Source organism: Nomascus leucogenys, chromosome 5 (assembly GCF_006542625.1).
Source record: "Nomascus leucogenys isolate Asia chromosome 5, Asia_NLE_v1, whole genome shotgun sequence".
Lineage (NCBI taxonomy): Eukaryota > Metazoa > Chordata > Mammalia > Primates > Hylobatidae > Nomascus > Nomascus leucogenys.
This window is the reverse complement of record NC_044385.1, coordinates 67,821,946-67,843,853: the sequence shown is the minus strand read 5'-3', so window position 1 is coordinate 67,843,853 and position 21,908 is coordinate 67,821,946. Positions and strand designations below refer to the sequence as shown.

Sequence of the window (21,908 nt, the reverse complement as noted above, 5' to 3'; positions counted from 1 at the left end):
ATAAATTTTAAAAGAGCCTTTTCTAATTCTGTGAAAAAATGACATTGGTAGTTTGATAGGAATAGCATTGAATCTGTAAATTACTTTGGGCAGCATAGCCATTTTAACAATGTTGAGTCTTCCTATCTGTTAGCATGGAATGTTTTTCCATTTGTTTGTGTCATCTCTGATTTATGAGTGTTTGATTTGTGTGTGTTTGTGACATCTTTCAGCAGTGTTTGTAATTCTCGTTGTAGAGATCTTTCACCTCCCTGGTTAATGATATTCCTAGTATTTTACTCTTTTTGTGGCTATTGTCAATGGGATTGCATTCTTGATTTGGCCATCAGCTTGGATATTATTGATGTATAGAAATGTTACTGATGTTCATACATTGATTTTGTATCCTGAAACTTTACTGAAGTTGTTTATCCGTTCTAGGAGCCTTTGGGCAGAGACTACAGGGTTTTATAGGTATAGAATCATATCATTGGAGAAGATAGATGTTTGCTTTCTGTCTTCCTATTTGGATGCCTTTTACTTCTTCATCTTGTCTGATTGCTCTGGCTAGGACTTCCAGTGCTGTGTGGAATGGGAGTAATGAGAGGGCATCCTTGTCTTGTTTCGATTCTCAAAGAGGATGCTTTCAGCCTTTGCCCATTCAGTATGATGTTGGCTGTGGATTTGTCATAGATGGCTCTTATTATTTTGAGGTGTGTTTCTTTAATGCCTAGTTTGTTGAGGGTTTTAACATGAAGGGATATTGAATTTTATTGAAAGCGTTTCCTGCATCTATTGAGATGATCATGTGGTTTTCATTTTTAGTTCTGTTTATGTGATTAATCATATTTATTGATTTGTATATGTTGAACCAGCCTTGCATCCCAAGATTAAAGCCTACTCGATTATGATAGATTTGCTTTTTGATGTGCTGCTTGATTTGATTTGCTAGTATTTTGTTGAGGATTTTTGCAGCTATGTTCATCAGGGATATTGGCCTGAAGTTTTCTTTTTTCATTGTGTCTCTACCAGGTTTTGATATCAGAATGATGCTAGCTGCATAGATTGAGTTAGGGAGAAGTTCCTCCTCCTAGATTTTTTGACAATCATTTCAGTCGGATTGGTTCCAGCTCTTCTTTACACATTTGGCAGAATTCAGCTGTGAATCCTTCTGGTCCAGGGCTTTTTCTGGTTGGTAGGTTTTTTTATTACTGATTCAATTTCTGAACATGTTATTGGTCTGTTCAGGTATTCAGTTTCTTCCTGGTTCAATCTTGTGAAGTTGTATATTTCTAAGAATTTATCCATTTCTTCTAGGTTTTCTAGTTTGTGTGCAGAGAGGTATTCATAATAATCTGTAAGGGGTTTTTTGTATTTCTCTGGGGTTGGTGGTAATGTCGCCTTTGTCATTTCTGATTGTGTTTATTTGGATCTTCTCTCTTATTTCTTTATTAATCTAGCTAGCCATCTATCAATCTTATTTTATTCCTATGAAAGAAATTTCTAACCTGTGGGTACAATAACCTCAGACAATATTTTGTTTTAGGTAGGTATATTCAGAACCTTATCATAGCCTGTATCATCTTGTGCTGTGACTTTATTCCCCTTTACACAATATCCTCCTAGAAGCAAAGATCCTGTTTGAGAAATCTCTGTATCCCACCTGAGTACTAGATGCACCACACACATACATAGGAATGTTTGCACAAGAGTATGAGTGAATGAATACATTCAGTTGCCTGCTAATCAACCAAGAAGATAGTGAGCAACTATAATAATTAGGATTTCTGTGCTGATGTTGTTATGGTAATTTTTTTTTTTTTTTTTTTTTTTTTTTGAGACGGAGTCTCGCTCTGTCACCCAGGCTGGAGTGCAGTGGCGCGATCTCGGCTCACTGCAAGCTCCGCCTCCCGGGTTCACGCCATTCTCCTGCCTCAGCCTCCCGAGTAGCTGGGACTACAGGCGCCCGCCACCAAGTCCGGCTAATTTTTTTGTATTTTTAGTAGAGACGGGGTTTCACCGTGGTCTCGATCTCCTGACCTCGTGATCCGCCCACCTCGGCCTCCCAAAGTGCTGGGATTACAAGCGTGAGCCACCGCGCCTGGCTGTTATGGTAATTTTTAATGTCAGAAAATTCAAAGCATGTCTCATTAGAGGTAGGACATCCTCAGGAAGATCAAAACAGTAGCTTCTGCCCTGCTGCCTCTCATTCATCCCTTAATATGTGAATCAGTTAGTTTGCATGCAGTTGACTCCAAGTAGCAGAAAACCCAAATAACAATGGCTTAACTGTAAGGACATGTATTATTTACTTATGTAGGAGATTAGAGGCAAGTGACTTCAGGGCTGGTTCAGCAGCTCAACAATGTCATTGGGGCATAGACTCTTCCAGCCTTCCAATCTGCCATCCTCTTGTTAACACATGGTCACCATGTGGATGCTACAGCTCTATGCATCATATTCTCACTCAACTGTGTCCAAGGCAGGAAGTGGGTGTATGTGTATGTGTGTGTGTTGGAGGGGATGAGAGAGCAGTGCATCCAGGACAGTGAGAAGCTCTTCTCACAACCATCTCTTCTTTTACCTGGGAAGGCTTTCTAGAAGCATCCTGGCAGACTTTCTCTCACGTCTCAGACCACGTGGCTTCCCCTAGACCAGTCACTGACAAAGGAGAATGGGATTATTGTGCTTAATTCCAGCCAAGCATGATATATCCGACTTCTGTTTCAAAGGAAAAAAGAGGAAATGAACGTGAGGTAGGCAACTAGAAATGTCTGCTTTGCCACACCTAGTCTCCAGCTGTGTTGTCCAGTCATACCTCCAAAAGCTCACTTTTCTTCCAGGATTATATTCTGGCTATTTATATCATTTTATTGGTGGTTTTTAAAAGTCATGAACTCAAGGAGGAGCCTAAAATATATGGGCCTTGCCCAGAATTACAGGGCTTCAGTGAGTCATGTCCCTTCCCTGTACTGGCTTTACTCTGGAACATTTTTATGAGTTGTAATTTACAAGATCCATGTTTTTTCCATTTTAATTCACATGTAAGAGGATAATGATTCTTACGATTACAGCACACTTACCTAAAAGAAAGCAGATTGTGTCAGCTGTGAGAAACACATCAAGGGGCTCAGCATCGGGTTGCATCAAAAGTTATAAGGGGCCATAATATTTTCTTTTTTGGGAAAATTTTTGATCCCTTTAAGTGAATTCAGTAGTGTTTATTTCAGTAATTGGAATTACTTACTTGAGCTTTTTCTAGATGAAACCAGCTCTCAAAGGAAGTACATTCCAAATGCTTTTCAACACGTACATGAAAGCAAACAGCAGCTTATCAGCTTTCTGAATGGCTAGTGGCTGTCTACCACATGGCTGTCCCCAGGAAACAAAATTCCTCAAATGATAAGCCTCCCCTAGTATGTTCCAGTTTCTTTCTGTCCTGGGTTGGACTGTCCTAGAATTCCTGACTTGCATCTTTTATGAATCATTGTCAATTGATGTAAGAGATGTCCTAAAATGGCTTTGAAAACTTCTTGACATATGTACTCCTCCCTTCCACCTAAAGAAATATATTCCTGTGAGTGAGTGGCATTCATAAAATGACACAAAATTAGATAAGCTCTCTAAATGCCTTCCTTCTAATTAAACATCCCTGGAATTGTCCCTGGAACATATCAGGTTTTGGCTGATGTTTGTTTTTGTCAAGAATTTGTCGATTTTGAAATGTCTCTGGGCTCCTATTTGGGGTTGGTGTGGAACTGCCTTGTGTTGGCAATGTGAACAGCCCGATTTCCCAGCAGATGGCCTGGCAAGACACACAGGTGGCAAAGAACATGCCAGTTCCTTTCTGCCCAGAATTTTTATCACCTGTCTTCTTCCTCCCTGATGGCCATTATAGGTTTCTTTGCAACTTCAACAGCATAATTTTGAAGGTAACTGAGGGAGGCTATCTGAGGGGCCTTTTCTTTTACCTTGTGCCTTCATTTGTAGTACTTATTCTTAAAAGACTATTATCTTACAGCAGAATAACTGGATTGTGTGAAATGTCTTAGGGAGATAGTATTTGATGAAAGTAAAGCTACTAGACACATAGGAATTTGCCTTTCATACCTCTTCTGGTTTTTTAAAATTTATTTTTAAATAGTGTACCAGAATACACACACATGTCCCACAAAGTGAGGAATGGTGTTCAGAATGGTTCTTCCAATTGTTTAGACTATTTTCGGAACTTCTCTTTTACAATTGACCTATAGAACAGTCTTAACGCATACAAGCAAACTACAAGTGCTCCTTGACTTACAATAGGCTTACATCCCAATAAACCCATCATAAGTTAGAAATATGGTAAGCTGAAAATGTGTTTAATACACCAAATCTACCAAACTTCATTGCTTAGCCTAGACTATCTTAAACATGCTCAGAGCACTTACATTAGCCTACAGTTGAACAAAATCATCTAACATGAAGCCTATTTTATAATAAAGTGTTGAATATCTCATATAACTTATTAAATATTATACTAAAAGTGAAAAGCAAAATGGTTGTATGGGTAATTGAAGTATGATTTCTATTGAATGTATTGCTTTCATCCCATTGTAAAGTTGAAAAGTTATGTCAAACCATTGTAAATGAGAAGCTGTCAGTTGTCTCATTATTGTATAATTGTACCTGGTTTTGATGAAAGCCCTACTTTGATCACCTTATTTACCAGATTTGGAATCATTGAATCAGTCACAGCACATCAAAGCTGGGTGTAATGGTAGAAATAATTTAGTTTAACCTCCTTAGTTTCTGATGCGAAAATGAAGGTCTGGAGAACTTACTTGAGTTGCCAAAGTTTACCAGCAAGTTAGCAAATAGCTTCCACCAGAATTCAACTCTAAGTATCATTTGACTATTTATTAAAAGTCAAATCTGTTTTTAAAGAATACATAAATGTCACTATGAAAGATATTAAAAACCAGCCATAGATTCTGAAGATCCTTCTGAAAGCAGCCCAGAAGTCCTTGGGGCTGTGGCAGGACTATTGTAAAAACTGTGTCTTTCATTTAAAGCAGTGCGTAGAGGGAAATTTATAGCACTAAATGCCCACAAGAGAAAGCAGGAAAGATCTAAAATCAACACCCTAACAACACAATTAAAATAACTAGAGAAGCAAGAACAAACAAATTCAAAAGCTGGCAGAAGGCAACAAATAACTAAGATTAGAGCAGAACTGAAGGAGATAGAGACACAAAAAAATCCTTCAAAAAATCAATGAATCCAGGAGCTGGTTTTTTGAAAAGATCAACAGAATAGATAGACCACTAGCAAGACTAATAAAGAAGAAAAGAGAGATGAATCAAATAAATGCAATAAAAAATGATAAAGGGGATATCACCACCGATCCCACAGAAATACAAACTACCATCAGAGCATACTGTAAACACCTCTATGCAAATAAACTAGAAAATCTAGAAGAAATGGATAAATTCCTAGATATATACACCCTCCCAAGACGTTGAATCCCTGAATAGGCCAATAACAGGCTCTGAAATTGAGGCAATAATTAATAGCCTACCAACCAAAAAAAGTCCAGGACCAGATGGATTCACAGCAAATTCTACCAGAGGTAGAAAGAGGACCTGGTACCATTCCTTCTGAAACTATTCCAACCAATAGAAAAAGAAGGAATCCTCCCTAAATCATTTTATGAGGCCAGCATCATCCTGATACCAAAGCCTGGCAGAGACACAACGAAAAGAATTTTAGACCAATATCCCTGATGAACATCGATGCGAAAATCCTCAATAAAATACTGGCAAACCAAATCCAGCAGCACATCAAAAAGCTTATCCACCAAGATCAAGTTGGCTTCATCCCTGGGATGCAAAGCTGGTCCAACATATGCAAATCAATAAACATAATCCATCACATAAACAGAACCAAAGACAAAAATCACATGGTTATCTCAATGAAGAAAAGGCTTTCGACAAAATTCAACACTCCTTCATGCTAAAAACTCTCAATAAACTAGGTATTGATGGAACGTATCTCAAAACAATAAGAGCTGTTTATGACAAATCCACAGTCAATATTATACTGAATGGGCAAAAACTGGAAGCATTCCCTTTGAAAACTGGCACAAGATGAGGATGCCAGGCCAGGCGCAGTGGCTCACACTTGTAATCCAAGCACTTTGGGAGGCTGAGGCAGGCGGATCACGAGGTCAGGAGATCGAGACCACGGTGAAACCCCATCTCTACTAAAAATACAAAAAATTAGCCGGACGTGGTGGTGGGCGCCTGTAGTCCCAGCTACTCGGAGAGGCTGAGGCAGGAGAATGGCGTGAACCCGGGAGGCGGAGCTTGCAGTGAGCCAAGACTGTGCCACTGCACTCCAGCCTGGGCAACAGAGCAAGACTGTCTCAAAAAAAAAAAAAAAAAAAAGATAGGGATGCCCTCTCTCACCACTCCTATTCAACATAGTGTTGGAAGTTCTGGCCAGTGCAGTCAGACAAGAGAAGGAAATAAAGGGTATTCAATTAGGAAAAGAGGACGTCAATGTCCCTGTTTGCAGATGACATGATTGTACATTTAGAAAACCCCATCATCTCAGCCCAAAATCTCCTTAAGCTGATAAACAACTTCAGCAAAGTCTCAGGATACAAAATCAGTGTGCAAAAATCACAAGCATTCCTATACACCAATAACAGACAAACACAGAGCCCAATCATGAGTGAACTCCCATTCACAATTACTACAAAGAGAATAAAATACCTAGGAATCCAGCTTACAAGGGATGTGAAGGACCTCTTCAAGGAGAACTACAAACCACTGCTCAAGAAAATAAGAGAGGACACAAACAAATGGAAGAACATTCCATGCTCATGGACAGGAAGAATCAATATCATGAAAATGGCCATACTGCCCAAGGTAATTTATAGATTCAATGCCATCCCCATCAAGCTACCAATGACTTTCTTCACAGAATTGAAAAAAACTACTTTAAAGTTCATATGGAACCAAAAAAGAGCCTGCATTGCCAAGACAATGCTAAGCAAAAAGAACAAAGCTGGAGGCATCACGCTACCTGACTTCAAACTATACTATAAGGCTACAGTAATCAAAACAGCATGGTGCTGGTACCATAACAGAGATATAGACCAATGGAACAGAACAGAGGCCTCAGAAATAACACCACACATCTACAACCATCTGATCTTTGACAAACCTGACAAAAACAAGAAATGGGGAATGGATTCCCTATTTAATAAATGGTGCTGGGAAAACTGGCTAGCCATATGTAGAAAGCTGAAACTGGATCCCTTCCTTACACCTTATACAAAAATTAATTCAAGATGGATTAAAGACTTACATGTTAGACCTAAAACCATAAAAACCCTAGAAGAAAACCTAGGCAATACCATTCAGGACATAGGCATGAGCAAGGACTCCGTGATGAAAACACCAAAAGCAATGGCAACAAAAGCCAAAATAGACAAATGGGATCTAAATAAACTAAAGAGCTTCTGCACAGCAAAAGAAACTACCATCAGAGTGAACAGGCAACCTACAGAATGGGAGAAAATTTTTGCAATCTACCCATCTGACAAAGGGCTAATATCCAGAATCTACAAAGAACTTAAATTTACAAGAAAAAATCAACCCCATCAAAAAGTGGGCAAAGGATATGAACAGACACTTTTCAAAAGAAGACATTTATGCAGCCAAAAGACACATGAAAAAATGTTCATCATCACTGGTCATCAGAGAAATGCAAATCAAAACCACAATAATATACCGTCTCACACTAGTTAGAATGGCGATCACTAGAAAGTCAGGAAACAACAGGTGCTGGAAAGGATGTGGAGAAATAGGATCACTTTTACACTGTTGGTGGGACTGTAAACTAGTTCAACCATTGTAGAAGACAGTGTGGCAATTCCTCAAGGATCTAGAACTAGAAATATCATTTGACCCAGCGATCCCATTACTGGGTATATACCCAAAGGATTATAAATCATGCTACTATAAAGACACATGCACACATGTTTATTGTGGCACTATTCACAATAGCAAAGACTTGGAACCAACCCAAATGTCCATCAATAATAGACTGGATAAAGAAAATGTGGCACATATACACCAGGGAATACTATGCAGCCATAAAAAAGGATGAGTTCATGTCCTTTGCAGGGACATGGATGAAGCTGGAAACCATCATTCTGAGCAAACTATTGCAAGGACAGAAAACCAAACACTGCATGTTCTCACTCATAGGTGGGAATTGAACAATGAGAACACTTGGACACAGGGTGGGGAACATCACACACCAGGGCCTGTCATGGGGCAGGGGGATGGGGGAGGGACAGCATTAGGAGAAATACCTAATGTAAATGACGAATTAATGGGTGCAGCAAACCAACATGGCACGTGTATACTATATGTAACCTGCACATTGTGCACATGTACCCTAAAACTTAAAGTATAATAAAAAATAAAAATAAAAAATAAAAATAAATTGTGTCTTTATGATCAAAAAATAAAGTATCTTCTTATTATTTAAAAATAAAAATGTATCTTGGCACAGTGGCTCATGCCTGTAATCCCAGCACTTTGGGAGGCCGAGGCGGGTGGATCACTTGAGGTCAGGAGTTCAAGACCAGCCTGGCCAACAATGTGAAACCCCGTTTCTACTAAAAATAAAAAAATTAGCTGGGCGTGGTGGCAGCTGCCTGTAATCCCAGCTACTTGGGAGGCTGAGGCCGGGGAATTGTTTGAACCTGGGAGGTGGAGGTTGCAGTGAGCCAAGATTGCACACTGCACTCCAGCCTGTGTGACAGAGCAAGACTCCGTCTCAAAAAAAAAAAAAAAATGTATCTCCATATGTAAGTTCCATTCTCTTTGTTTAAAAAAAAAATTTAGACTGTAATCATACCTTTCATATAGTTTTTTTGTTTTGTTTTGTTTTTCGCAAAGTGCTGGGATTACAGGTGTGAGCCACTGCGCCCAGCCTCATATAGATTTATTAGCAACAGAATAAAACTCTGTACCAGTTTTGAAATGTTCTTTGTCCTTCTCATTTCTCATGGAGTACATCTAGAGGGTGCTGCAAAGATCTCTAAACGGGATCTCCAGGTCTGAGGCAAGCTTGTCCCTGAGGTGTGCTGTCTAATAAGATGGCCACTGGCACACATGGCTATTTAAATTTAAATTTTAGTTAGCTAAATAAAATTTAAAATTCAGGTCCTCAGTCACACAAGCCACATGCTCACAGCCATATTGAGCTTGTGGCTAGTGACTACCGTATTGGTCACCTCAAATATAAACATTTTCATCAACACAGAAAATTTTATTGATTAGTGCTCTTCTGGAATTCCTGTAGCCAGTATATGTATTTTAATTTTACAACTTATCTCTTACATTATTTATAAACGAGATGAAAAATGGTGGCAAGTTTTGGGGAAAGTACTTTAAATGTTTATTTTTTTCTCTAAATGTTCCTAGCTATCTTGCTAGTTTAAGAAAACAGGAGGAAAAATTATTTTCACCCATTTTTAAAGCATGATTATGTGTGTGGAATTTATATCAATCGTCATGTCTGGCTTCTAAATTTTCTTGGAGTATGCTGAAGTTTTGGCAAAAACTTTGTTGATCCTGCCAAAGCTATCTGCAGAAAAGTCCAGCTAATTAAAATCCCTACGATGTCATAACACTTGAAATGAACCAACTTGGACAGAAGACAATAGAAGTTATCTTGATTTTATTCTGAATGGCCATTTTATTTGCAAAAACCTCAAATTATCTACCTAACTGCATTAATCCCAACATCAAGAATGAAAATCCCATGTACCAACATGGAATGGTTAACTCTAAAGACCGACTTCAGGCCCATTTATTTGTAAGCTGTCTTGTTCTGCTGTAAGCAGTTTGAGGGCAGGAACCAATCGCCCATGGCTTTGTAGGCCCCATGGTACCTCACAGAATGTCCCATCAGTACATTTTCTGTAAGTCTTATTTGAACAAATAAATGAGAATTTGATCTTGTCTTCTGGGAAATCCTATCTGAGAGCAGGCTCATGGTGTGCATAAAATGTGAATGCTTTGATTTCTTTTTATTGTGGAGTAGTATCTACTGAACTGACTACTAGGATTGAAATTTCTGTGTGGTTATCACTCCTTTGGTGACACTGTACTGAATGAAATAGGAAGCAATGAACTTCAGGCTCTCACAGAGGAAGGCTAAAGTGCTTCTTACTCTGTTTGAATTGCAGTAATCATAAATCTAGTTTTATAATAAAGATGAATTAGGAAAGCTACAAAATACCATAATAAAGATTGAAGTGGGTCAAAAAAATAAATAAGCAGTTTTTAGTATATAACATAAATCTATCACTAAGGCATACATACATAACTTTTTGTTTTTCTTTTCCATATATTGTATGTAAAATGGCATCTCTCAGAGTAACGGGATTTCTTTGAAAACAGAATGGGTAAATGTGTATATAATGACTCAGCTGGATCAGCTAGGTGGTGATCCTTTTAAACCACTGGCAAAATATCCCTCTCCAGTGAGATCCATTTTCCCTGCATCTGGTAGGTCTCATGCCCTGTGGAAATGCTCACGGCTTGGTTTGCACCAGAAAAATTCTGTAGCTATAATGCAGTCCAGCTCCTTTACTTTTCTTTAAGAGTTTTTTAAAAAATTAGTTCTTCTTCCCAACTAGATGGATGTTGGAATCCATCTGATGGAATTTTTGCCAAATACTCACAGCATTTATCAAGTCCAGTGGCCTGAGGTTATGTGATACCTTAAGGACTTAGGAGAAAATAATTTTTTTTCTGTCATGCAGTTCCTGGTGTTTGTCACAGGATAGTAAAAATGTCTCAATTCTTCATTTTTAGATAACAATCAACAGAGACAGTGGTGAAGATGTAAGCTCCCCCAAACACGGGAAGGAGGACCCAGACAACATGCCTCACGTGGGCGGCAACACTTGGGCTGGCGGAACAGGTTGGTAGCACAGGCATTCTCCTGAGTCAGCCTTCCTGAGGTTTCCCAAGCCCATTAGGCCAGCACATCGCCCCTGAGAAGACTCAGAGACCGGCTTTCCTTCTCTGCCTCCCTCATTACTCAGTTGGATTGTTGTCTTGCCCTCTGCCCCAGCATGACATCAAGGCATGTGAAGAGCCTGGCATTTGGAGTCCCACAGGCTCTGCCACCCTGTGACCTAAGAACATGCTGGCCCTCCTGGAGTTGCTTCATCAGTCAAAGGGGGATAGTGTAAACTACCTTAAGTTGTGGTGAGGATTAAATGAGATTACGATTGTTAAGCACTGAGCACAGTGCCTGGCATGAAGAATATTTTCACTAAAGTGTTAATCCCTTCTTTTAAATTCCATGACCTTGGGATCATGCCAGAAATCCACAGTAAATTCTTTCTTGAGCAACTGACTTTGAAAAGAAATGGTCCTTGTCTTCCACATCTTCGAAGTATGTTGAGGATGCAAGATTTCGAGATAAGGCTGGTTGCAGTCTAAACCGATGGCCGACTCCTTCCTCTTGGCTGCCCAACTAGGGCATTGTTCCCAGGACTGCCGTCTTCCTTTTTCCTCTGCGGCAGCTGGAGCAGACACATCTGCGAGTCCACAGGAATAGGGCCAGACTGTGTGCGCACTGTCTGAGCTTATCTCACCGTGAGGAGTGCTGGCAGGAGCTCTGTACTTCACCTTCCTTAGGATGGTCTGTGCCTCTTGGCCTTGACAGCCTTGGGAGGAAATGGGTTTCTCTGCTGAGACAATGTGCTATCAAATAGGCCTGTGGACTTCTTGCCTACTCTGTTTATTCATCAAGCATCAGCTTTAAAGTAAGGCTATTTTTAGAAATGTCCTTTGATCTGGAAGTTAGTGTCAAGCCAACAAGATTTAATCCATATGGAATGCATTGTGGAACGAGCTGGCCAGATGTGGTTTCCCAGCAGTGGACTACTCTGGGGGAGAAATTCCTATTTGTTACCAAACTTGAATTTACTAGCTCACGTATCTCTCCAGATTGAGGCTACCTTTGTTTCACCTGGCTTTTAGTTTTCAATTGATCAAGGCTCCTTGGCTTCAATTTCTCTTTTTCTCTCTGCCATTCTTTTCCCTCAGAATTCTTTACTTTGAACTGAGCTCTGGCCCAACAAGTCATTTGATTCCCCTTTCTTCATCAATGCTCCTCCCTTGCCCACCCTCCCCATTATCTTCTGAACTGGTTTGGAATGTCCAGGCTTATGCCCTGTAGTCTTAGAACCTCTGGTAAGCATTTTCATTTAAATAGTACAAGTTAAAGGCTCTGGGAAGTGGAGATCATGAAGAGCACCTCCTGCTCCACCCTAGTGCGACTTTCCCCGGGGCCCTGTGACTCAGGTGGCCAGTCACTCACACCAGCTTCTGATGGTTCCACCACTTTCTCCCTTTCACCAGAATGATAACATCTCAGCACCTAGGAAGCTTTCAGCTCAAATTCATGATCCACCCATACTCAGGATACCCTCCTGTAGGAAAGGAGTTAGATCCCAGAAATACCTTTTCCTCCTATAGCTCATTGTCACTGTCCAATTATTGCACTCCTCTGCCTGTTGGCTGGCCATGAGTAAGAAATGGGAGTCACACACATCCCAGAAGGAATTTTCCACCACCCATTTCTAAATAAAAGTGAAATATGTTCCAATCAAAAGATTAAAGTAGTGTAATTAACAGGCAGTTCTCATGGTATTTCCCAAAAGGAAATGACCTACCTGGGCTTTCATAAGGAAAGCAGTTCGTATTGAGTTCTTGGTTTTAGTTCTGTTAGACCAGTTAAAGCTCAGTGGTAAGGTGGGGGTGGGGGTGGTGATGGTGAAAGAAAAAGGTAACATAATTTACCCAAAGTCTAAAAGCCTTCAAATTTTCCACTTTATGAAACTAGAAATTGCCTAATTCTGTGTAACTAGGCTTTGTTTAATAATAATAGTAAAAGCAGTCCATTATATGGCTTTTATTATGTGCCAGATACTGCTCTAAGCATTTTAGCTTCATGACAATCCCATGAAGTAAGTAATATTAGTATCCCCACTTTATAGAGAGGAGCCTGAGACACAGAGAAGTTAAGTAATTCCCCAAAGATAAATGGCTGGTGGGTTGGAGCCAGGATTCAAACCCAGGCAGTCTGGCTTAACTATATCATAATATACTCTACAATAGCAGTGTATTATAATATACTATACTGTACTATACTGCCCCTCCAATACTGGATTCTCTTCTAAGTTCTCAAGTTATATGTGAAAGAACAAAAGAAATGGGTTACTAGTATTCTAATCTACCCCTAAATAGGGGTAACGATCTTATAGCCCAAAGGCCAAATCTAGCCAACAGATGTGTTTTTTTCTCTGGTCCATGTAGTGTTTTAAAATAATTTCAATTTTTGTGTATTTAGACAAGGTAAATCCTCTCTAAGTTAGCCAATGTCCCACTTTTTATCACATGACCTACCTGGCCTTACAGGCATTTACAATATGAACAGTTCATACAATGTTATGTTATAAAACATAATATGTATATGTAATATGTATTATGTAAACTTGAGTTTCTGTTGAAAGACTGTTCTAAAGCTGGTGGTGTTTATGTTATATACTATTCAAACCAAAAGTTAAAGTTGGTGTAATAATTGGCTTCTAATCTTGGCTAAGCCAGTGATAACAAGGTCCTGAATATGTCATTTAGCCTCTCTGTGCATTATTTTTATAATTTGCAAAACAGAAAAAAACAGTATTTATAGCTTAACTGTCTAGGTTTTTTTAAGGAAAACTAAGGTAATATGTGAGGGAGGTAAACAGTTGTTCATTTAGTTAGCAAATATATACTAAGTATCTATGATATTCAAACCACTCTTATAGGTGCGGTAGTACAAAAGTAAATAAAATATCTCATCCATCATATAGTTGGTGAGAAAAATAAATATGAAAGGATAACAAATAGTACACGAGAGTATGGATCCTTATGAGGTAGCAGCATTAGCTAAGGTGTCATAGAAGTTGGAGTAAGCCTTGATATATAGGTAGTATTTGAATGCATGGGAAAAAGGAAAAGCATCCTAAACAAGAGAATACATCTTTTTCCAGAAGAAGGTAATTTGACTGTTTAATTCCTAGTTAAGTACAATTAATATCCTCCACAAGGCTGTCCTAAAACCATGACCCAGCTTTTGTTCTGTGGTCAAGTTCAGATTTATCATCTGAATATCCACGTTTTCCTTCCAGGGGGAAGAGACACGGCAGGCCTGGGTGGCAAAGGAGGCCCTTACCGGCTGGATGCAGGCCATACGGTGTACCAGGTCTCTCAGGCTGAGAAAGATGCAGTTCCCGAAGAGGTCAAGAGAGCTGCTAGAGAGATGGGCCAGAGAGCGTTCCAGCAGAGGTCAGTGTTCCCATCGCATTTAGAGCAGCACTACTGCTATGGTGAAATGTCATGATGGACTGTGGGGAAACCTAGATTTGTGTGTGTTTCCACCTCATGCAGCAACTCAGACCTGAAACTAAAATCCACAGCCATCCCTGTCCCTAACTGAAACAGCCAAATAAACAAAATCCCCTGTTCTTTCTGCCCAGGCTCCTTAAAATCTAAAGCTCAAATCACCCCATCCATGTCTATCTGTTCCTAGGCAACATAGGGAATTCAGGTAACTCTACACGATGGTCCCTTCCTGCCCTCAGAAATCTTGCAGATTAGTGTGGAGACAGGACAAGGGAACACACATACATACACACACAGAGTTAAGTGCTAAAGTCATAGGGTGCGGAGGCTGTCCCCTCCAGCAGTGCAGAGAAAGGCAAGTTTAGTGGGCTGATGTGAGGTGGGGCCAAAGCTCAGCTAGGATTTAGAGATGGGAAGAGAAGAGCTAGAATATTTCAGAAAGGGAAAACTAAATGAGCAGAGGCACCAGGGCAGGCTGGGCATAGTGTCTATGGCAGAGAGAGGCAGCTAGCCCACTCAGGATAATGGGCACCAGCTCGGGAGGAGGGACAGTGAGTTTGGATGGGGAGGCCTCATCAGTGAGTAGAGGCCTTAATCTAGGCCAGTGAGCCTGTGGCCCTCGGACATTCCCCAGCTGTTCTGGGCCACTACAATAGGAGCCATTTAAAAAATAAGAAGAATCCACACGATGTTACCCTAGACATCCACATGTGCGCTTCAGCTAAAAGTGAAAAATACCAAAGAACCACCAGTATTTCCTTTTAGATTCCAGGACCTGGTAGTAGTTTGGGAAGCAGATTTACATTTTTGTGCTGCATGAAAGGAGCTGGGCGCAGTTAGAAAAAAGCATGCTAAAGTGTATGAGTTATGAAATTCCTCCCACATAGAACATCTGGTATTACATTACATGCTGTGCTTCCACATCCTGCAAGTAAACAGTACAGGACAATAGAGACAAGAATGCAGGCCCTGCCGCCACACCCTCAGGAAAGCCTGCCAGCTCAGACCCTCGAGGGTTCAGCAGGTAAATAACACGCTTGATGCTAGAGGCAAGAGTGTTGCTCTCAGCCCTTCTGCTGGCTTCCCTGGTGACTGTTGACAGTTTATCTGTCCTCTTTGTGCCTGAATTTGCTCTTCTGGAATAAAATTCACTCTCCCTTTCTCCCAGGGAGGTTATGAGAACAGGTAACTATGTTAGGAATGAAAGTGTTTAAACCTCTCAAAAAAGGGTAGAGAATAGTGTAGTGAACAGTCTTGTTAGAGTGAAAGTTCTCTACTTTTTTTTTTTTTTTTTTTTTTTGACGGAGTCTCGCTCTGTCGCCCAGGCTGGAGTGCAGTGGCGCAATCTCGGCTCGCTGCAAACTCCACCTCCCGGGTTCACGCCATTCTCCTGCCTCAGCCTCTCGAAGTAGCTGGGACTACAGGCGCCCACCACCACGCCCGGCTAATTTTTTTGTATTTTTAGTAGAGACGGGGTTTCACCGTGGTCTCGATCTCCTGACCTCGTGATCCGCCCGCCTCGGCCTCCCAAAGTGCTGGGATTACAAGCGTGAGCCACCGCGCCCGGCTTCTACATTTCTTATGAATTATTAAGTACCCATTTAGAAAAAGAACTAAACAATTGGACATGTGTCATTCTTCCCTCCGCAATTAATGAGTTCTATTGTTGCCACCTTTAAAACCTGCCAAGTAATTGTTCAGTCTAAATTTTTGCCCAAGTGGACAGGTAGATAGAGTGTTCTGGCACACACATAGTTCACAGGGAGGCAGAAAGGTAACAGTGCCTGGCCACAAGTATGTACCCCCTTCTCCTGTTACCATAATAGGAATAAGGAGTGTGGTTCTCTTAAGGACAATTGCCCTACAGGGGAAGAAGTCAGGGGCATGGCATCTGTGCCCATAATGCAAATGAATTTAGCAGATGTAAGAGAGGAAAGAGACGACATGGGGAAGGGATGAGGAAAATATACACCTCTAGTAAATGCTGCAGAGAAAAGTCTCAGTTGAAGTAAAAGAGAATACCGTAAGGTAGTTGAAAGACAGAGGAGTTTGCCAAGGGTGTGAGAAAGGAGAGAAAGAAATAGAAACACCTGGAGATCCTGAGAAAAATGGGGCACAGCAAAACACCAAGAGGAAGATGTTGCTTTCTACTTTCATGTAGAAATGGGACTTTCATCCCATTTGCTGAATATTTCATTTAATGCTGCTGAAAGTTTTTCAACTTTTTATTAGGAACTTTTCAAACATAAAAGTTGAGAAGAACATATAATGAATGCGATGGACCCGACCCCCCAGCTTCAAGAAGAAAAATCTGGCTCCACTCTTAGTCTTCTCTGCTGGCTTGTTTTGAAGCTAATCCAAGACTTCTATCATTTCATTGTAAATATTTCCAAGTGTATCTGCATAATATAAAAACAAAAAAATACAAACTCACAATACTACTATTAAGTCTTTAAAAAGTAATAATTCTTCACTATCATCAAATAATAAGTTTGAAAACGGTTTTGCCACTTAGGCATATGCAGAATGAGGTCAGTTCCCACCATTGATGCTTTTATGGCATCCTGTACCTTTTCTCCGTAACTCTCATCACTCTTTCCCGTTATGTGATTTGTGTGAATAGTTGATTGTCTCTCCTCCGATGTAAGTTCCTGGGGGGCAAACATCCATCTGTTTTGTGCTCTAGTATAAACCCAGGACCTACACCAAGAACCTGGTATGTAGCAAACCTTCATATGTATTTGTGGAATGAATGATACACACATGTATACAAGTAATGGAATCATCCTTTAGTACTTAATTCAGAGACTGGCTGAAACTAGGCAGTCCTAGCTGTGAGCCAGAAAGTTTGTGCTAGTGCCTTGGAGAGCCTAATGCTGCTAAGTGGGTTCCTGACATCATCAACACAGCATTTTGATAGCATCTATTTGTATCTGGTTTTAAGCTAGATACCAGCCCTTGCATATCAAGAATATATTAACTCAGGCAGACTAACAGAGAGAGACAAGCATAAAACATGAATAAAATAGAACAGAAACATTATACCAGTGAAAAGCAAATGAAATAGACAATGAGGTACATGTACACTCTTAGAAAAGCGTCTAGGGTAGGCACCAGCTGTGGAGATTGCATCCACTACCATTTGCAAAACTAATCAGCCTCACACAGTGGACCTAAGCTTATGTTTGTTTTCCTTATAATTGATTCAAAATTATAGTACTTAAGTCTGACCTGTAAGAAAAAGTAAAATGAGAACTAAAATTCCCAGACTCTTACGTAACAATAAATATACCCTTTAAAAATATACTGTGCCAACAAAATGCAGTTAGTCCACAAAGATTACTAGGATGTGAAGCAGCTGTGCCCTGCAGTTTTGATCAGGGTTAAAGAAGCAGAAAGATATGTTTCCAGCTAGTTTTGTGGGCTTGAGAGTATTAGCAATGGGTACCTCATTTGATCCAGAGGCTAAAATTTCTCTTTTCTTTCTACATCCCTTCCTTCAGTCATCATCTTTCAAAATTTATCAGCTTTGATTGCCTTGTAGATGATCTTTCTGAAAACCGACACAATCTGGAATATGGTTTCCAGATTTCTTCATAATTAAAACAGCATGTGGTGTGTTTTGGGTGCAACATGATCGCACCAGTTGTAGCCCTATAACTGGAGCTAATTCTGATCACTCTGCAAAGATCAGTCTGCTCGAGGTGGCTTACCAAATGGCTAGCTCCTTCCTTGATATGTATGTGTGTATGTATGTACATATGTGTTTTTATGTGTGTATATATGTTTGTATTTATGTATACATCTACAACCCATACCTCCAACATTCCATGTGCGTGCATGCACACGCACACACACACACAAACACACACAGTAGTTTAGAAGATTGTGTTGTGGTCAGGCTTTTGAGATATATGTTCATTATTTCCTGTCCTAATATCAGTACCTTTTATATTTATAGAAATATATGGCATAGTACCTAACGTATAATGGATGCTGAAAATGAATTGAATGGCTGAAATAAAAATACAACTCAGGATTATTTAAAATGCAGCATCTTTAACTGTAAGTAGAAAGTTCATTTGCTGGGTGACCTCTGTTGGGTTTTACAGTGTCGTATCCGTAATGCGCTAATTTAATCACATATTTCTATATATTCTCTCCTCCATCCCCTCCCCACCCCATGGACAGCTGTGTCTACATTTGTTTCTAATCCGTGCTAATCTCCCTTCTTTGAGAAGAAGCATGACATACAAACACACACCAGTTTAGGCATGAAGGGGTAGGTGGCATGTCCTGCATTGTTCATTGTGGCCAGCTTCTGTCAGCCTTGATACTTGAGACATAACTTAATCTAATAAAAAGTCATAGAGAGATTTCAGAGACTGCCAGAAACTAAATACAAGAGGTATTGTCAGGAGGTCAAGTCCTATACACATATTTCTTTTTATTCTTCAGGACTGAAAGTTAATTAGATTTAGAAAGGCACCTTGGCATGTCACCTCAAGATACAACCATTCAGATATTATAGTGGCCTTTTCTGTATTTACCTTTTAATAGTCAGTGTTTTCAAAGTGCCATCCAGCAGCACTTATTGAGTGCCACTGTGTGCCAGGCAGGTATTGTGGTAGGTACTGGAAGTTCAATGAAAAAATAAAACATCATCCTTCTCCCTGAGGAACAGAATAGAAAACATCAGAGTACATCCCATGTAATAAAAGTATTTTTCATTAAATTTTTGGTTCAGTTATCCTATATACATACATGCATTTGTGTATATAAGATCTCAATGTAAAACATTTCCTACTATGGAAAGAAAAATTTGAAAACACCATAATAGAGGGCAACAGGCCTATCTATTAAAGCAATAAAGTATGCGAGTTTCATGGTAGATGTCTGTATAGGGCACATGAAAAGGGAATGGCCAGCTTTATGCAATGGCTCAAGCAAGACTTCAAAGGATGTGGCCTTTGAGCTAGATCTTGAAACCTAAGTGGGTATTATCCAGTGGGGTGACAGGGCAGGAATGCCAGTCTGCCCCATGGTAGTCTAGGCCTAGCATTACATAATTGTAATAAGCTCTTGGTGAATGGATTTTTCCCAATGCTCAACCTGACAGGGAGGAATAGAGAACATTTATTCTCATTCAGTATTTGAGGTTTCTGTTTTAGCTCAAGGTGATAAAAAATACACATTAGATAAGAGTTTCAGCAATACACCTAGGATTCATATCTCCAACATTGCATGCATATACACACACACTAGTTTAGAAGATTATGTTATGCTTGGGCTTTCAAGATACGCACTTATTATTCCTTGTCCTAATATCAGCACCTTTTACATTTATAGAAATTTATAGAAATGTGTGATTAAGTTAATGTATTATGGATACAACACTGTAAAACCCAAGAGAGTTCACTCTGAATGAACTTTCTACTGACGGTTTAAGATGCTGCATTTTAAGTATTTTTATTTCAGTCATTCATTTCTATTTATTTTGAGCACCCATTATATGTTAGGTTTCATGCTAGGCACTGTAAAGATAAAGATGAGAAAGACTCAGCCCTTACCTAAAGGAGTATAGAGCCTAGTTGGGGAGACAGGAGGCAGATAGTTACAGCATGGAAAGCAAATTATCTGATGGAGGAATGAAGTGAGATAAGAGCACAGAAGAAAGACCCAGGGATCAGAGCAGACTTCTTGGAGGAGGCAATCATTGACTTGAGTCTTGAAGAGTAAGTGGGAGTTAGTAGGCAAAGTCAGGGGAGGGACACTGCAAGTGGGAGAGAAGCACTTGCAGGGCATGTGATATGTACGGGGAGCTTCCAGTGTGCTGGCGGGGCTTCAGTGAAGCAAATGATAAAAACTGATAAAAAGGAGCAGCATACTGGGAAGATAGAATTTCAAAGCCACAATAATATTAAAATACAATTGTCCTGTCTAAATTACACTGTCAGCAATTTTAGAAAACTCTCACATAGGGATACATAGCAGCACATTAACTTACATTCTTTAGGCTTGAACTGTTATCTTGGTCAATCAAATACATGATCTCGTCTTAAAGAGCAACCCATGGGAACCCTCTTAGGAATCTGCCACATGAACTGATCGGCTGCAAACATCACAATATGGCTTTGGGATATAGCAATGGTGTACCACAAAGCCAATTCATACTGGCTCATGAGAGCCAATTGTGCACATTTTTTCCTGACTCACTGTTCATAGCTTGTAACTGATCATGGTGGCAATATTTACATCATGGAAATCAGCAAACACTACAAATCTAGGACTTTTTTCTTGTCCTAGTTTGTTAACCATTTATTAGCACACTACTGGATGTTACCTCCTTTGAATCTGGAAGCATAGCTGGAGACATCACTTCTTGCCTTTTCTCCTTAACATGAATCTGAGTTTCCAAGGAGTTTGCTAAATTTCTAGCAGGAGGCGAATGGAAGTAAAAACCCACATATACGTGATTTAAGCTGTTAACTTTTTATGCTCTTCTGGTTTCAGATTAAAGGAGATCCAAATGAGTGAATACGATGCTGCAACCTATGAAAGGTTTTCAGGTGCTGTTCGGCGACAGGTGCACTCCCTCCGAATCATCCTGGATAATTTACAGGTAATCTACTTATGGACCAAGAAAATAACCTGGGCCCAAACCTGGACACATTCCTAAAGTCTTGGAGAAAATTATCTGAACCCTAATTAGCCAGTCTGAAAAAAATGTATCAGTGTGAAAATATGTATCAGTGTGAAAATGTCCCATGGCTTTCTTTTTGATCATCCAGGGTATGTATTCTGTATATCCCCTGGCTCCTCCTCTTTCTGCCCTCCTCTTGCTCTCACATTGCCTGCCCTTTTGCAGTTTCACAAAGCTCTCAATGCTGAGGAACTAGTTGGTACTGCTACTGCTCCTGAAAATATTAAGACACTTCAGTATTTCCTAAGCATGACTATTGTTTGGAGATTTCAAATGAGAAATTGTGCTCTGGTCAGTTTGCACAAATAATTTAGGAGGGGCTGAGTGTTCCTTAAAATCACAAACAAAATCAGATTATTTTGTCTAAAGAGAAAGCAAAGCCCCATTTCAGGACGAAGGAAGAAGGTTGGGAGCCAAGCTGTGCCCTGCTTCTCCATTCTACTCTGGAATCTTGTGTTTCTTTTCCATGAAGTATTTCAAGCTGATTGCCTTTCCCTTTTTGGTTATTATTTGTAATTGTTCTTTTGGGGGAAGTTTTATTATTTTTGCTAAGTATGGGGGATTAGAACTTCTGTGATGCAGTTTTTAATCCACCATTTTAACCTAAAACTCTGGAAAAGCCTTATTTTTTAAAAAGATCTAAACCGTATCCAGAGATTAATAAAAGTTCTGTCATTTCCAGGAGGAAAGATCTTTATAACAATTAACCAGATGTCTAATTTCAAAATGGAAGAAATGTAAAAAATTAAACC

General features: G+C 39.8%; 1 protein-coding gene across 4 annotated transcripts in view; it reads left to right on the top strand.

Moving 5' to 3' along the window:
* VWA8 (von Willebrand factor A domain containing 8) overlaps positions 1-21,908 on the top strand; it is a 424,992-nt gene that overhangs the window by 357,866 nt on the left and 45,218 nt on the right. For 3 of the 4 annotated variants that reach the window (XM_030813328.1, XM_030813329.1, XM_003270024.4), the window contains 3 exons: positions 10,866-10,974; positions 14,240-14,396; positions 20,967-21,075. In XM_030813328.1, the coding sequence (XP_030669188.1) occupies positions 10,866-10,974; positions 14,240-14,396; positions 20,967-21,075 (375 nt within the window). The remainder of the gene's footprint in view (positions 1-10,865; positions 10,975-14,239; positions 14,397-20,966; positions 21,076-21,908) is intronic. The other variant, XR_004030158.1, reaches the window with a different exon arrangement.